The 18806-nt window shown below is 41.6% G+C and overlaps 1 protein-coding gene across 2 annotated transcripts in view; it reads left to right on the top strand.

Moving 5' to 3' along the window:
• LOC133622655 (rho-related GTP-binding protein RhoC-like) overlaps positions 1-18806 on the top strand; it is a 34210-nt gene that overhangs the window by 10175 nt on the left and 5229 nt on the right. For both annotated transcript variants that reach the window (XM_061985496.1, XM_061985504.2), the window contains exon 2: positions 14376-14531. In XM_061985496.1, coding sequence (XP_061841480.1) covers positions 14376-14531 — 156 coding nt within the window. The remainder of the gene's footprint in view (positions 1-14375; positions 14532-18806) is intronic.

The raw sequence follows: 18806 nt of genomic DNA, 5'->3' as shown, positions 1-18806 counted from the left end.
GCAGCAAGCAGCGCACAGACGTGGAGTATGCAGAGGCCTAGATCTTCCTGCAAAAAGCAGATGATACGAACAACAAATCCAACTATGCAATGGAATCGATCCCTAATAATACTTTATCGAAAAAAGTTTTGTCGAGTGACATCAAGGATTATCTGTCGGTGGAGTTTTCAGACGTAGCAAACTATCTTGTGCTTCAGATGTCATTCTACACAGCAAAAAAAATGAAAACTTGGAAAAGCATGAAGGCCTGCAACTTTTGTGTGTGGCTGGGTCAAAAAAGTTGGTACCAAAACGCTCCCGGATAAATGTGCATCGTTTTTGCTCGGATAAGGTTGCATTTCATGATTTAACTTTACGTCTTGCGAGGAGGCATCCATGTAAACAAACTTTGACGACTAGCACCCGACAGCTGACATCCGTGACTGCATTGATGCAACACATGGATATACAAACAATTGCATTGTTTGTATATCCATTTAACAAACTACACACACAGCATGCTTAGGAAAGTACATCAATATACACATGAAGTGCACATGCTTGTTGGAATCACCTTAAATCAGCTATACACTATATATATATATACTTGGGCTTGGTGATAATGGACCAAAACTCATCCCAAATATTTTGGCTGAATACCGATATACGATGTATATTGCAATATGTTTTCCGGTAAGTGAATTTAGACAAAGTCAAACCCAAATATGTTTGTCAAGTTGTTTTATTGATCAAATACTTAACATGAGTACATTTCTGGAAATGTTAGTTTCATGCATAGATAGATGCAGATAAAATGTTAAAAAGCCTTGAAAATAATATAAGAATAGTGAATTATGATCTTCATTGAAACAAACCTTGAGCTCTGCTGAAATCCTCAGCTAATAACAAAAACACACGGTTTGAGAGGACATTTTAAACATCAGCAGCAACTTGAAAATATTTTACCTTTTAAAATAGCACTAAGTAACTTTTCAACCTCCATAGAATATTTTCATAACTTTTGGGATGCTACATGGATTTTTAACTAGTTGAATGACATGACTTGTCTGTTGTGGCCTTATGGGGTCCCTGGCACTTACCTACCTTTAGGAGGGTGGCAGTAACCCTGCCACACAGAAAACTACAAATTTACTGACTTGCTTTATGGCATACGTCACTCCCTCTTTCCCTATTCGTTAATGGGACGGAAGTCAATGCGAACAGCTACGTGCAAGCGTTGCATTTGTGCCAGGAAGTCGGAATTTCTACAAGAACGCCCCTCGTGGTTGGATTTCCAACTTGGAAAGTCGGAGTGTTCTCACCACCCCCGAGTTTGTTTCAAAGATGGCTGCTATGGATGTAAACAATGTCTGCTTCTATATTATTTGTGATAAGCACTTTTGATGATTTTTTCTGTCACAGTAAATCAGGCATAAACAGTGTATTGTTGTACGTTTATGTATGGTAACGTCATTATAGTGTAAACTACATTGATTTCACGTGGTATATACGCTGTACGTCGCTAGCAATAGCGTCTGTGTTTTCTCTTCATCCACCGTGTTTAAATGTTGCAGAAAGAGTACATATTTTATTTGTTATTTATTTAGTTATTTGTATTTAGACACGGCAAGGGAAGAATTGCTTTCGTTGATGTTGCTTACCTGATTTTCAACATCGTAACTGAAACGCTCTCAACTTGGCTGTGACGCCATTCCCAGCTCCGACTTTCTAATTCCCAGGTAAATGGAACGCAGCATAATACTGCTACATAAAAACTGCAAAACAACCCAAAAAAACTAAAAGTTTTGTCTGAGGAGACAAAAATAAGGAAAAGGGAGCCTACCCAAATAAAAGAACGGTCATGGATCCGCATTGAAAAAGAGGAGGGGACTTCGACCCGATGCTGCCTTGGCTGTGTTCCTGCTAGTCTAGTAATGTGATTTTCGATGCTGAAATCAAAATGCTAATGCTAATGTTAGTTATTCGGAATTTGCGCGATGGCAATAAATGGCCACCAGCTTGATAGTTTGCAGTTCCACACTAACACAGCTAGCCATGCAACAAACTCAAAAGTACTGTATGAAGAAAAAACAATGCGATGACTACAAACAGCAAATCTAAAGTTTGACTAAAATATGTAGGTTCCTACTGTGGAAAGATAAGTCATATTGAATCATTGTGGTATAATCGTGTCAGTGTGTATGTATGTGACTAGTTCCTGATGATTTACGGCGCTATATGCCAGGACATGTGATCTTCCTTCAGGCAAAACAGTACGGATCTGGTCCACTAAAATCAACCAAAACTGAAAGGTCTTAAGTGGGGCTAATATAGACAAACAATCACTTACACTTACATTCATACCTATGGATCATTTAGAGTCTCCATTTAACCCAGTGATTATTAATTATTTTCTGTTATGCCCCCGAGAAAGAAGAAAATATTTTGCGCCTCCCCACGCTCCACCGTGACTATAAATAGTATAATTTGTCAAAAAAATGGTCATAACTTTACCTCTGCATAACATTGTAAGCTTATTAATCTTAAAGGAAACACAACGCTCTTTCTTGTAACGTTGTTACAGTGAAACCAAGTGCAACATACGCTTCATCATATTCTGGTACGGCAAAAAAGCATGTTCCCCGAGGAACGCCAGTTTGGTAGCACATGCGTGAATACAGATTTGAACACTTTCATCGTATTTTGCTCCCAAAATAAATACATTTAAAGTTAATCAAGCTAAAGTAATTTTTTCGCCTAACTGTATAGCATGTTTGAAATAAACTTGAACCATAACCATTACACGACCTGTGATTGATGCGGCAGTGTCAGTCTGTGTCCCCCTCCTCCTCAATGTGCAGAGGCGAGCGGAGCTCCAGTAGCTCACACACTTAGTCTTAAACACGGAATAAACAAAGTCTTAGTTGAAGGAACTCGTCAGTAAAAGACAACTTTTTTTTCACCACCTTAAAACATGACTGCGCGCTAATTCGAGGGTTAGTTAGTTCCAGTTTATTTCGAAAATGCAATAAATTTACAATGGAGGAAATATGATAATATTTAACAACAAACCAATGATTGAAGTGACACTTTCCATTCAAATAATACCGCATTTGTTGACAAGAACATACAGCCGTTAACACATTCAATCTATTTATTAAGCAGAAGTAACACAAACCACTGAAAGACAGAGCCGACAAACTGCTGCTGCTAAGCTAACAAAACAGCCCAAACTACTGAGCCACTACTAACTTGTTGACGTCACTAGTCAACAGGCACCGCCTTTCAAAAGGTACACGCACAGATGCATACGCGTAAACTTATTTTAACTGCATTATGACAGATTAGAATTGTTTAAAGTAGCTCAATAATTACTTTCCCGAGTAATAATTACATTTATTAAATAGTAATTCCGTTAGTAATTCAGTTACTTTTTTGGTAAAGTAAGGAGTAACTAGAATGAATGACTTTTTAAAAGTAATTTTAGAACACAACGTGTCACACAGCATGATGAAGCAGTTAGTGTTCTTGGCTAACATATTTGTGTGTATGTCCTATAATAATATTTATTGTTAAAGGTAAATTATTTTTAATGTTGCTGTTGACCTTTAAACATGTCCTCCTAAACCAGGGACTATATTTCACATTTTGTTTTGGGTTTTCGTTAGCTGAAAAATTGAGCATGGCTAAATGTTTTTTAATAATAATAATAATTATTTTTATTTATAAAGCGTTTTACATTTCTTTTAAAATCAAAGTGGTACAATGGCAAGTTAAAAGCACAACACTTTGATTTTAAAGAAGATTGGAGATTATATTTGGCTTTTCTTATATTATTTTCAAGGCTTTTTCTTATTTTTAAATTTCAAAACACCTCTTAAGTTGGGATCCTATTATGCAAAACCTACTTTTCTTACCTGTTGGTACCTGTTTTGTGTATTTGGGATCCCCATCAGTCCGGAAAATGTAAAATCAAGGCATGATGGAGATATTTAGTTATGTTTACAAATATTGCCATTTATTGGTTAGTTTATGGGCCAACTATATCAGTATATGAGTTTTGATCCATATCTCCCAGCCCTACACTCGTGTTAGCAGCAGTGCTAGCACAGTTTAGGGATGTTCTGTGTTTAATCGAGCGTTACAATAGGCCTTATGATGGCATTGTGTTTATATGTATGAGTGTACATATGTACTTTAAGTGTTAATAATGAAATTGTGATATTTCATATTGCTACAATAATTGTTCTGTGCTACAAAACATTTTCTGTGCTATTATTTTTTGCATACAGTAGCACCGGTGCTACAAGTAAAAAATCTAAGGTTACAGCACTGGGTCATGGGCTGCTAATTGGATAGGCCTGGTATACGGTATTTGAAGATGTCTTTTCTTGTATTACTTAGGTCATCTCATTACGCCATCTTCATGCCTCTTAACCTTAGTGATCCACCACATTTTCCCTTCATTTTCTACCTGTTTTATGCTAGTCTGGTTTTAAGGTAAGTAGAATGTGCCCAAATGTTCTCAATCCCCTAAACAAAACTTCAGGAAGTGTAGTGTGAACTGCCGAGATTAGTTTTGGGTGCTTATCAGTGAAGGTTTCCCAGCACATTGCTCCAGTAGTTGATGTCCGATAACTGAGGCACTTTCATGCATTGCATTTTCCAAGGAAGGCAGTGTCCCACTGAAAACATGACATATCTTTGCCGAGATTAAACCCACTCGCTGCTTCTACAAACCCCGTTTCCATATGAGTTGGGAAATTGTGTTAGATGTAAATATAAACGGAATACAATGATTTGCAAATCATTTTCAACCCATATTCATTTGAATATGCTACAAAGACAACATATTTGATGTTCAAACTGATAAACATTTTTTTGTTGTTGCAAATAATCATTAACTTTTAAATTTGATGCCAGCAACACATGACAAAAAAGTTGGGAAAGATGGCAATAAATACTGATAAAGTTGAGGAATTCTCATCAAACACTTATTTGGAACATCCCACAGGTGAACAGGCAAATTGGGAACAGGTGGGTGTCATGATTGGGTATAAAAGTAGATTCCATGAAATGCTCAGTCATTCACAAACAAGGATGGGGTGAGGGTCACCACTTTGTCAACAAATGCGTCAGCAAATTGTTGAACAGTTTAAGAAAAATCTTTCTCAACCAGCTATTGCAAATAATTTAGGGATTTCACCATCTGCGGTCCGTAATATCATCAAAGGGTTCAGAGAATCTGGAGAAATCACTGCACGTAAGCAGCTAAGCCCGTGACCTTCGATCCCTCAGGCTGTACTGCATCAACACGCGACATCAGTGTGTAAAGGATATCACCACATGGGCTCAGGAACACTTCAGAGACCCACTGTCAGTAACTAAAGTTGGTCGCTACATCTGTAAGTGCAAGTTAAAACTCTCCTATGCAAGGCGAAAACTGTTTATCAACAACACCCAGAAACGCCGTCGGCTTCGCTGGGCCTGAGCTCATCTAAGATGGACTGATACAAAGTGGAAAATTGTTCTGTGGTCTGACGAGTCCACATTTCATATTGTTTTTGAAAAGTGTGGACGTCGTGTCCTCCGGAAAGAAAAGAACCATCCGGATTGTTATAGACGCAAAGTTGAAAAGCCAGAATCTGTGATGGTATGGGGGTGTATTAGTACCCAAGACATGGGTAACTTACACATCAGTGAAGGCGCCATTAATGCTGAAAGGTACATACAGGTTTTGGAGCAACATATGTTGCCATCTAAGCAATGTTATCATGGACGCCCCTGCTTATTTCAGCAAGACAATGCCAAGCCACGTGTTACATCAACGTGGCTTCATAGTAAAAGAGTGTGGGTACTAGACTGGCCTGCCTGTAGTCCAGACCTGTCTCCCATTGAAAATGTGTGGCGCATTATGAAGCCTAAAATACCACAACGGAGACCCCCGTACTGTTGAACAACTGAAGCTGTACATCAAGCAAGAATGGGAAAGAAGTCCACCTGAGAAGCTCAAAAAATGTGTCTCCTCAGTTCCCAAAAGTTTACTGAGTGTTGTTAAAAGGAAAGGCCATGTAACACAGTGGTGAACGTGCCCTTTCCCAACTACTTTGACACGTGTTGCAGCCATGAAATTCTAAGTTAATTATTATTTGCAAAAAAAAAAAAAAATTATGAGTTTGAACATCAAATATGTTGTCTTTGTAGTGCATTCAATTGAATATGGGTTGAATATGATTTGCAAATCATTGTATTCCGTTTGTCAATAACAAACACCATGTTCAAACATAAGGGTGTCCATATGTGCACTTGGCACCAGGACACCCTAGGCCGCAGTTCCATGATCGACTTTGTAGTTGTGTCATCGGATTTGCGGCCTCATGTTTTGGACACTCGGGTGAAGAGAGGGGCGGAGCTTTCTACCGATCACCACCTGGTGGTGAGTTGGCTGCGCTGGTGGGGGAGGATTCCAGACAGACCTGGCAGGCCCAAACGCATTGTGAGGGTTTGCTGGGAACGTCTGGCAGAGTCTCCTGTCAGAGAGAGTTTCAATTCCCACCTCCGGAAGAACTTTGAACATGTCACGAGGGAGGTGCTGGACATTGAGTCCGAATGGACCATGTTCCGCGCCTCTATTGTCGAGGCGGCTGATTGGAGCTGTGGCCGCAAGGTAGTTGGTGCTTGTCGTGGCGGTAATCCTAGAACCCGTTGGTGGACACCGGCGGTGAGGGATGCCGTCAAGCTGAAGAAGGAGTCCTATCGGGTTCTTTTGGCTCATAGGACTCCTGAGGCAGCGGACAAGTACCGACAAGCCAAGCGGTGTGCGGCTTCAGCGGTCGCAGAGGCAAAAACTCGGACATGGGAGGAGTTCGGTGAGGCCATGGAAAACGACTTCCGGACGGCTTCGAAGCAATTCTGGTCCACCATCCGCCGCCTCAGGAAGGGGAAGCAGTGCACTATCAACACCGTGTATGGTGAGGATGGTGTTCTGCTGACCTCGACTGCGGATGTTGTGGATCGGTGGAGGGAATACTTCGAAGACCTCCTCAATCCCACCAACACGTCTTCCTATGAGGAAGCAGTGCCTGGGGAGTCTGTGGTGGTCTCTCCTATTTCTGGGGCTGAGGTTGCTGAGGTAGTTAAAAAGCTCCTCGGTGGCAAGGCCCCGGGGGTAGATGAGAGCCGCCCGGAGTTCCTTAAGGCTCTGGATGCTGTGGGGCTGTCTTGGTTGACAAGACTCTGCAGCATCGCGTGGACATCGGGGGCGGTACCTCTGGATTGGCAGACCGGGGTGGTGGTTCCTCTCTTTAAGAAGGGGAACCGGAGGGTGTGTTCTAACTATCGTGGGATCACACTCCTCAGCCTTCCCGGTAAGGTCTATTCAGGTGTACTGGAGAGGAGGCTACGCCGGATAGTCGAACCTCGGATTCAGGAGGAACAGTGTGGTTTTCGTCCTGGTCGTGGAACTGTGGACCAGCTCTATACTCTCGGCAGGGTCCTTGAGGGTGCATGGGAGTTTGCCCAACCAGTCTACATGTGTTTTGTGGACTTGGAGAAGGCATTCGACCGTGTCCCTCGGGAAGTCCTGTGGGGAGTGCTCAGAGAGTACGGGGTATCGGACTGTCTGATTGTGGCAGTCCGCTCCCTGTATGATCAGTGCCAGAGCTTGGTCCGCATTGCCGGTAGTAAGTCGGACACGTTTCCAGTGAGGGTTGGACTCCGCCAAGGCTGCCCTTTGTCACCGATTCTGTTCATAACTTTTATGGACAGAATTTCTAGGCGCAGTCAAGGCGTTGAGGGGATCTGGTTTGGTGGCTGCAGGATTAGGTCTCTGCTTTTTGCAGATGATGTGGTCCTGATGGCTTCATCTGGCCAGGATCTTCAGCTCTCACTGGATCGGTTCGCAGCTGAGTGTGAAGCGACTGGGATGAGAATCAGCACCTCCAAGTCCGAGTCCATGGTTCTCGCCCGGAAAAGGGTGGAGTGCCATCTCCGGGTTGGGGAGGAGATCTTGCCCCAAGTGGAGGAGTTCAAGTACCTCGGAGTCTTGTTCACGAGTGGGGGAAGAGTGGATCGTGAGATCGACAGGCGGATCGGTGCAGCGTCTTCAGTAATGCGGACGCTGTATCGATCCGTTGTGGTGAAGAAGGAGCTGAGCCGGAAGGCAAAGCTCTCAATTTACCGGTCGATCTACGTTCCCATCCTCACCTATGGTCATGAGCTTTGGGTTATGACCGAAAGGACAAGATCACGGGTACAAGCGGCTGAAATGAGTTTCCTCCGCCGGGTGGCGGGGCTCTCCCTTAGAGATAGGGTGAGAAGCTCTGCCATCCGGGAGGAGCTCAAAGTAAAGCCGCTGCTCCTCCACATCGAGAGGAGCCAGATGAGGTGGTTCGGGCATCTGGTCAGGATGCCACCCGAACGCCTCCCTAGGGAGGTGTTTAGGGCACGTCCCACCGGTAGGAGGCCGCGGGGAAGACCCAGGACACGTTGGGAAGACTATGTCTCCCGGCTGGCCTGGGAACGCCTCGGGGTCCCACAGGAAGAGCTGGACGAAGTGGCTGGGGAGAGGGAAGTCTGGGCTTCCCTGCTTAAGCTGCTGCCCCCGCGACCCGACCTCGGATAAGCGGAAGAAGATGGATGGATGGATGGATGTATTCCGTTTATATTTACATCTAACGCAATTTCCCAAATCATATGGAAACGGGGTTTGTATTTTAATAATTTCAGGCCACCTGATAAGTACATGGAAAACATGTACCATTCATAAAAACAAGTACAATCCTCTGGCAGTGTTTGTCGTAACAGGTTGTCCTAAAAATATATTTTTAGAAAGCAAAACATTTGTCAACATTTAAGAGTATAGTCAAAACAAATGGGATGGCGTTGACAAACTTTACACGTGTGTGCTTATTTTTTGTGATTCATTTACAAGAAGAGGTTTGAACAGTCCTCAGCTGTGAAATCAAAATAGGCAACTGGGACGTAGACACTGAAACAGGACAAGAAAAGTGGTAAGAGTGATAACAAATAACAAATTATATCCAGGTCTACTTCTCGCCAGTCAGTGTTCATGCTTGTTAATGAGCGTGTAACACAGGAATGTATTCACGCTCAGATCCCACACCAATATGCTGACAAGCAGAATGGCACAAAACAAATTTGATTTATAATACAGGAGTGAACAGACACACATAAGCTAGTTAAATATGTGTCCATGGCCTCAACATGCAACTTAGACCCCTACACTTGTATTGGAACTGCAGGTAAAAGCTGGACCAATCTGTGGGACATTTCTCATGAGAAGAGTTGTATGCAGTGGTGATAAATTAGGGTGAGACTCAATGGCTGTCTCCCATTTGGGCACTTGGCAGGTTCTCTGACTTAAATGTGTTCTATTATATTTTTTCTACATTTAAAACACTGCCTTTTGGTCTACATAACATGTAATGGTGGTTATTTGGTTAAAATGTTGCATAGGTTATGTTCTACAGCCGTGGTGTCAAACACATTTTAGCTCAGGGGCCGCATAGAGGAAAATCTATTCCCACGTGGCCTGGACGGGTAAAATCATGGCTTACTTAATGATAATAAAAACTACAGAATGTTTTCTTGGTTTTACTTTGGCCCAAATTAGAACAAGCACATTCTTAAAATGTACATATCACAAATAATCCTCTTGACACAATAAACTTTTGAGGGAAAAAATGGTGCAGTTTCAAAAACTTGAATACAATGATTTTCACAGAACTATATTAAAGTGCAGCGTCGTCTCATGCAGCATTTTAAGTAAGGTTACCAATTGTTTATTTTACTCCTGTTTGTTTTTTGTTGATTAAAAACGGGACGAGTCGCAGCCCCCCTTTACTGTGTACCTCTTGCTTGGTATACTTGCTTGCCTAACAGTATTGCTATTGCGACATCCAGTGGACACATTTGGAACAGCAGTTTCTTTAATTAAAAATGCAGCTCAATTTTACACTTAACAAACTCATCTCGTGGGCCGCATGTTTGACATACCTGCTCTAAGGAATATAAATCCATATATTGATGAATCTTTACACCCCGAATTATTTCACCTGTGCCCACCCCTCCTGTAGAGTGAACCACAGTGTTCCAGCAGGCAGGTATTTTAACCCTGGAACATGCCCGTACGCCTCGCCATTCTCTAGGCACCCTCCTGCCTGCTCCCGAAACCCAGAAATGAACCAACGCACGCCACAAGTTGCAGGGCTAAGCTGTGTTGGTGTGTACATCCAAACAAATCATCGAGTTGCGGTCACACGTTAAGCATTAACAACACTTTTCCTCAATTGCCATCGTTTGCCCGCAACGTAAAGCTGACAATCAAGATAGAGTTGTGGTTGCTCACATAGCTGGCCACACGCCCAAAGCCCCGACAAACAACCACAAAAGCAGTTTTGCCCAAATTACAGACCCATATCCATCCACCTCTCAAAGACATGCCAAAATACATAATGTAATAACGTGTCATTTGGCGAAAGACATGTCTTATACACTCAAAGTTCAATATAACGTGGTCCAATATAACACAACAATATTCTATAATGTGTTCGTGCCATGGACCCTGAGTTTTTGCCCATTTTTTCCAGCAGTCATTCACGTTGGTTATCACCAAATTATCCGTACTTACAAACTTACTGACCGGTCCCTCCCGGTCATGTCCTGTGTTGGTTTACCCTATGTCAGTATTTCTTAACCATAGGGCTGTGACCCATTGTTGGGCCGCAAGCGTCCCCTAGAGCAGTGATCCCCAACCTTTTTGTAGCTGCGGACCGGTCAACGCTTGAAAATTTGTCCCACGGACCGGGGGTGGGGTATTTTATTTTTATTTTTGCATAAAGAAATACAATCAGGTGTGCTTACGGACTGTATCCCTGCAGACTGTATTGATCTATATTGATATATAATGTATATATTATGTTTTTTATGTTGATTTAATTAAAAAAAAAAAATATATATATATAAATATTTATTTTATTTTATTTTTTAAATTTCTTGTGCGGTCCAGTACCAATCCGGTGGTTGGGGATCACTGCCCTAGACGGCCGCCAACAAATACCTGTTTTTCAGCTGTGGTCCGTATGAGCCGCAGTGGTACTTGGTTGTAATACACCTTTTCACCACTTGTGGCAGTAATGACAATATTAAACAAACAAAAGAAGTCTGGAGCTAAAGCCATAGATATGTTTCTTTAAGGGAAAATTAACTTTTTGGGGGGAATTTTGCCTATCGCTCACAATCCTTCAGAGAGACTGGAAGACAAAAGGTTTTTGCTTTTTTTGGAATTCCAATTCGTAATAATTTGCTTGTTCTAGGTGGCTAGCAATGCAGCTAATGGAAGCAATCCATTCTGCCTATGTCACTTTAAAATGCATCCAAAAACCGCCAATAATACTTAATTTATGTTCCGAAACCTGTATAATAACCAAACAATGTTTTTGTAAGAGCAAACAACGTGTAACTATTTTTCGAGCGTAGTAACACATTGTCTTGCGACAACATGCTAAGGCATTAGCCGTAAGCTAGCTACGGCAAGAGGTAAGCTAGCTATTGCGTCGGCACCCAAATGGCTTTTGAGTTTGTAATGCACAACATAATGCGATAGGACACTAATCTGTACTGACTGAAAAACATGAACAATCATATTGCAGTATTTGTAAAGTGTTAGCCCACATTTCATGTTTTGCTTGTACACAGCTAGCTCGACCGTGTATGTAGTTGTACTAACAATAGCATGACGTGCTGCATGTAAAATGATAAAAATTATAGTGACTCACTCGATGAACAGTTGTGTGTTTAGTCTAGCTGGCCGGGGACACTTTTTTCGGTTTAGTTTGGGGCAATCCAGTTTGGCTCCAAGTTCCACATTTACACGGTTAACTCCAACGTTTCATCAGCTTTGCTTCGTGCTTGCTTCTATAAGCAGCAGTTTATTATTCTCCGTATATTCAGCTTCAAAAAGATAAAGCTGTGAATCCTCAATTGTCCAATAATAATCATCTTTGTTGCCTGTTACGAAGTCTGCTGTGATTACAACACACTTGTATTAGTTTCTGGAAGTAGGATTAGATGTTTGTTGCCGGAAGTCGGAATTGCGTTGCTATGGAAACCGGAATAAATGCGTTAAAGAAAACATTTTAGATAATGTACAAAATGACCAAAATACGGTAAATATCGTAAATATTACATATTGTTATGAATGTGTCTCTTACTACAGTATATATATACTTGCATTGTGTATATAAAACGTTGATGGAGCATTTTGAATTATTTTGGGAGGGCTTTAAAGGCTGACTCCCATTAGCCGCATCTTACAAGCGTTTAAAAAAAAAAAAAAATCATTTTTAAAATCCTAAACAAAAAAGACGTGTTCTCGTCTTTCATAATGATTGTGACTGAAATTTCAAAAAAAAGTGCAGTTCCCCCTTTAAGTGCAAAACTTATGACTAAATTGATGAAGCTGTATTTTTATTTTTTACTTGAAAGTTTAGTTAAGAAATATTTTCATTATTAATTTAGTTTATTTTAGCACTACATAATTGTATGTACATATATTTTTTTAATCAGTTATTTGAGACCCTTCTTATGCAGTATTTTTAGTTACTACTTATAATTCTAATCAACCTGACATAAGCCTAAGGATTATATGTTAAATAAATAATTCATGTGATTAAAAATATTTTCATATCATTTGACAAGGTTGTAAACTGTTTTTAGGTTAAATATACTTATGGAATGTGATTCAAATCAAGAGTAAGATTACTAATTCATTAGTAAAGAAAATGGATGGATGGATGGCTATTTGAGTGGGTCTTGGGCCCCTCTGTTGTGGAAAAATTGGACCCTGAGGTCAAAAAAGGTAAGAACACCTGCTCTACGCAACAGTTAAGCATCTTCATCTTCTCTTTTTTAATGTTAGCATTTAAGCTAGCCAGTAAGCCATTAACGCGCTGGCTTGCTTCACTAGTTAGTGAGCAGTACCACCGGTCTGTGAGTTTATCAAAGTGCGGCTGGTTATCAATCACGGTTGTATGATAGTTTTTAAAACAATAGTACTATTTGTCAGGCATTTTACGGCACGTAACATGAATACAATGTATTAACTCCACTGTGTAGTTGTTAAAACCTAAGTATGAATTTTATTATTTTATGTTTTGTCATTGTATAACGAGTATCCAACAATGTAACAACATTTATAGTTCAAAACTGAGGAAAAGCATCGCATGTCTCTTAAGTCAGTGAGTCCTCAGTACTTGTTGGAAAAGAAACTCATCAGCTACGTTGCTGTGACATTCAAGATGACCGGCTTTCAAAGGCTTTCTGGGCTACAAATCAGTAAGGAATGTGATGTTTTTTCCTAAATTAAAAAAAAAAAAAAAGGCCAAACAATTGTCCTTATGCCAAAGCGTGTGTGTGTGTGTGTGTGTGTGTGTGTGTGTGTGTGTGTGTGTGTGTTGGCAGAGGCTTAGGCTGTACTCACATAAGACAATAATTTGCGTGGCCCACTTAACAACTAATGCACGTAACGCTTGACTACTGTGAGTGCACTTAATAAGGCATGATTGGAAGAGGTACGGCACGATTTGAAGCACCTGCACAGCATAGTGAAGTCTTGGAATGACTATCACAAACTCTCACAGAAGATTATTTAATGATAAAGAAAGAAATGTTGTTTCTATTTTGAAAAGTGTCCGTCATCGTTAAAGAATCTAAATGATCAATTGCCCACATAAACATGTAATAAAAATGTGTCTTTTATAATGCACTTATTTTGCTAAATCTAATGAAAGCAGAAATATTGGATAAAATAAATCACTTGACTTCAAAGATGAAAATAGTCCACATAAGAAAAAAAATCAAGCTATGTCGTTTCTGCTGACAGTCTGACAGCTTAAATCCTAACCAAGTCCAAATGATGAATGTTGCACCAGTCTTGACCATGCGTTGCAGCTTGTCACTGTCAAATCTTGGCGGTCTCGGATAGATTGCGCCATCAACATTGATTATTGTGATGGTGCAATAGAAATAAAATCAAATTCATGATAATTTTTATTGCCCAAATATATTGTCCCCTTGTGACAGATATTGATCTGTGTGTTGGTGCCTTCTTTGGTGTCTCCGAATAAACCCCTTTCAGTGATACGAGTGAAGGTAATGGAAGTGACTTGCGTGTGATATTGACATTAAGATATTCAGATCAACACCCCACCTGTTCTTCATTCACTTGCTACTTGTTTATAGAAGCACAAATTACCTTAGAGACACTTGGAAAATGGGAGCAGTGTGTGATTCTCAAATTCACAGTTTAGGTTTGTGTCTGCATGTCATGTATATTCACTATTAAACATGGGTTTTTTTTGTTTTTGTTTTTGCAGATGGCAGCCATCAGGAAGAAGTTGGTCATAGTTGGTGATGGTGCATGTGGTAAGACCTGTCTGCTCATTGTCTTCAGTAAAGACCAGTTTCCAGAGGTCTACGTCCCCACTGTGTTTGAGAACTACATAGCTGACATTGAAGTGGATGGCAAACAGGTACAATTACTATATTGTTAACTATGTGCACTTGAAAAGAGAACTACATTTTTTTTAGAATCATATACAATCTTTATGTGAGACAAGAATACACACCTTTCTCTTGTATGTGTTTTCTAAATAGTGAAAAACTGCTAGTAGCAGGCAGTTAACAATGCAGATAATGGGGATTTGATCTATTCTGCCTATGAAGCCCTCTAAAAATCATTCAGAACATTGTTTTGCATGCTGTATAAGTATGTGGGTAATGTAGTAACAATCACATTCATGATAACATGTTATATTTACAGTATTTTGCTAATTTTAAGCATTACCAGAACTTCTGGCATGGGTCACTGATTTCACAGAGCAACGGACGCTACCCTTGCTCATAGCTACCGACTTTTCCAGGTTCTTTGGAAGACTTCAGGAAATTGCGCTCGTTTACAGACATCCTGACTCAATGAAAAATCTCCCAAATTGTGACGTTTTTGTGAGGATATAAAATATGCGAGTTTGTCAAATTATGATAATAATAAATACTTATTGTGTGAATGTTTTATATTAAGCTTGGGATCGAAGCGACATCAAAGACGGCCCAAAAACGTCAGCGGCTGACTGTGTGCCGCCGTAGTACAGCTGGTTAGCTAATTTAGCATGTAGCATCAATTACTAGTAACGTAGCAACAATGTCACCTCTGACCATAGATAGTAACTCTGACAAGCACAAAGACGCCGCTAAAGCTCGAGGCGAAACAAAGCGGATCCAAAGCTTCTTCAGATACGTCATGTAGAACTGTTTAACTAGTTAGCCAGCATGCCAACGCCATCCACCTATCCATCCATTTTCTACCGCTTGTCCCTCTCGGGGTCGCTGGAGCCTATCCCATCTTTATTCGGGCTGAAGGCGGTGTACACACTGGACAAGTCGCCACCTCATCACGGCCAACACGGATAGACATCATTCACACTCACATTCACACACTAGGGCCAATTTAGTGTTGCCAATCAACCTATCCCCAGGTGCATGTCTTTTGGAGGTGGGAGGAAGCCGGAGTACCTGGAGGGAACCCACGCAGTCACAGGGAGAACATGCAAACTCCACACAGAAAGACACCGAGCCCCAACTCCGGCCCGCAAAGACAGTTGAACAGTAGTAAAAGCAGCAGAACACGCCATAGAGCATCTTTATATTTTTTGTTTTTATTTTTAAAGTACCGTATTTTCCGCACTATAAGGCGCACCGGATTATTAGCCGCACCTTCTATGAATTACATATTTCATAATTTTGTCCACCAATAAGCCGCCCCGGACTATAAGCCGCGCCTACGCTGCGCTAAAGTGAATGTCAAAAAAACGCTGCGCTAAAGTGAATGTCAAAAAAACAGTCAGATAGTTCAGTCAAACTTTAATAATATATTGAAAACCAGCGTTCTAACAACTCTGTCCCAAAATGTACGCAAATGTGCAATCACAAACATAGTAAAATTCAAAATGGTGTAGAGCAATAAATAGCAACATAATGTTGCTCGAACGTTAATGTCACAACACACAAAATAAACATAGCGCTCACCTTCTGAAGTTATTCTTCATTCGTAAATCCTTCGAATTCTTCGTCTTCGGTGTCCGAATTGAAAAGTTGCGCAAGCGTGGGATCCAAAAATGGCCGGCTCCGTCTCGTCGAAGTCATCGGATTCAGTGTCGCTGTTGTTGTGCAGCAGTTCTGTGAATCCTGCCTTCCGGAAAGCTCGGACCACAGTTGTGACCGAAATATCTGCCCAGGCATTTACGATCCACTGGCAGATGTTGGCGTATGTCGTCCGGCGCTGTCTGCCCGTCTTAGTGAAGGTGTGTTCGCCTTCGGAGCTGTGTGAAAAAAGCCACCCGGCCTCTTCGCGTAAACTTCCCTTAACCACTCGCTCATCTTTTCTTCATCCATCCATCCCTTCGAGTTAGCTTTTATGATGACGCCGGCTGGAAAGGTCTCTTTTGGCAAGGTCTTCCTTTTGAATATCACCATGGGTGGAAGTTAGCATGGCAAGCTAGAACCACAGTGAAGGATGACTTCTCATTCCCTGTGGTGCGAATATTCACCGTACGTGCTCCCGTTCCACAGTGCGGTTCACAGGAATATCAGTTGCTGTGAAATACGGTAGTAATCCGTGTGCGGATGGAGAGATTGCGTCTTTTTATGAACCGGATCCTTGTCGCGTAGTAGGAGCCATTTTGTGGTCTTTACAGATGTAAACAGGAAATGAAACGTACGGTGATATCCGCGCGTTTTTTCTTCTTCTTCCGGGGGCGGGTGAAGCGCTTCCTGTTCTATGGGGGCGGGTGCTTTCCTTGGCGGTTGCTTGCGTAGAAGAAGAAGCGCTTCCTGTTCTACCGGGAAAAAAGATGGCGGCTGTTTACCGAAGTTGCGAGACCGAAACTTTATGAAAATGAATCGTAATAAAGCGCACCGGGTTATAAGGCGCACTGTCAGCTTTTGAGAAAAATTGTGGTTTTTAGGTGCGCCTTATAGTGCGGAAAATACGGTATGTCCTTAAATAAACACACCTGTCATACAGGAAATGTATGACTAGTGTTTTTTTAAGTCTCCTGTCATATAAGGATCTTTTACCAGCGTAAAATATAACTTAACTTTCTAATGATAAAGTATCATCCATTTGATGAGATAAACATTACATGTACAAAATAAATATATACAATATTTTAAAGGGGTCCTATTAGTCAAAACCAACTTTTTTTTTTACCTACTGGTTGTCTTCTTTTTTGTTTTGTTTATTTGGATCCTCATAAGTCCCGAAACTGAAATCAAACCATGGAGGCATAGCGGAAATGTTTATAAAATGAGTTTGCCTTCCTTCTTACTCCTTCCCATCGAGCTGTTTGGAATTCCCACAATGTGACATAGGTAGCTAGGTATGTCTTTATTGTCATTGCACAAGTACAACAAAACTTTGTTTTCAGCACAAACGCGTTCAAGATTAGACAAACAGTGTACAGGGTTACAGAACAGGAACGCTAATAGGTCGCCACAATGCGCCCCGTAAAAGATGGGGAAAAGGTAAACGCTGGGGAAGAATGAGTATAAAAATACAATCTAGACTGGGCTCCTAAGGGGGCCCAGTCTGGATTGGGAAAAAACCTCCATAGCAAAGCACATATACATATTACAACATCCATCTCGAGACTAGCAACAGGGTGGAGGGAGTGGGGGCCACAGTTGCAGGCTTCAGCTCTTCAGGCGCTGCCCAGCCGTCCATCACCCTTAAGGGATTCGCGTCAAGGGCGTTCGATGGGGGCTGGGGTATGTGTGTGTGGCGTATATTTTTTGTGGATGCATGTGTATGTGTAAGCCTGCCGCGTGTCTCTGTTCCGCGGCCTTGGTGTTCTTGCCAGTCAGTCCAAAGTCAGCAACAACAGGTGTGTGTCCATGAGAGACGAGAAGGGAGTTTTCCATGAGAGACGAGATGGGAGTTTGTTGTGTCTTCGCCACACTGTCTTTCGGGAGAGTCTCGAAGCCAGGGAAACAATCAAAGTTAAAATGTTTTGTATGCAAGTGAAAATAACATTTGCTTTTCACTCTAAATTGTCTATGACTGGTCCTCAAAATTCATCTTGCGGGGCCGACAGTCCGATGTTATCCAAATCACAAGAGTGTCCACAGTTCTTCCCGCATCCTCCAATCATTTGTGACTGCCAGCAACTTCCAATTTGTCGACAAACCATAGCAACGCTTACTCCAATCAGCAGATGTCCTGTTGTCATAATTCCTAATAGGTGGAAAAACTTCACGTCCTGGATGTTTTTCCAACATATGAGATCAGCGGATATCTCCATACATGGAAGAAGTATAGCCTACTACTACTCAGTGGCCTAGTGGTTAGAGTGTCTGCCCTGAGATCAGTAGGTTGTGAGTTCAAACCCCGGCCAAGTCATACCTAAGACTATTAAAAATGGGACCCATTACCTCCCTGCTTGGCACTCAGCATCAAGGGTTGGAATTTGGGGTTAAATCACCAAAAATGATTCCCGGGCACGGCACCGCTGCTGCCCACTGCTCCCCTCACCTCCCAGGGGGTGTACGAGGGGATGGGTTGAATGCAGAGGACACATTTCACCACACCTAGTGTGTGTCTGACAATCATTGGTACTTTAACTTTAACTAAGAACTTTGTGCGAGTCCGCCATTGTAGTCCGACTTTTTCAATAAGTTCCTTCTTTTTCTCTTTTCTCATTTTGTGAGGCAGACTGTCTCGTACATGCACATGCATCCTCCACTGTTGCCAT

Source organism: Nerophis lumbriciformis, linkage group LG01 (genome assembly GCF_033978685.3).
Source record: "Nerophis lumbriciformis linkage group LG01, RoL_Nlum_v2.1, whole genome shotgun sequence".
NCBI lineage: Eukaryota > Metazoa > Chordata > Actinopteri > Syngnathiformes > Syngnathidae > Nerophis > Nerophis lumbriciformis.
This window is presented reverse-complemented; position numbering and strand designations above follow the sequence as displayed.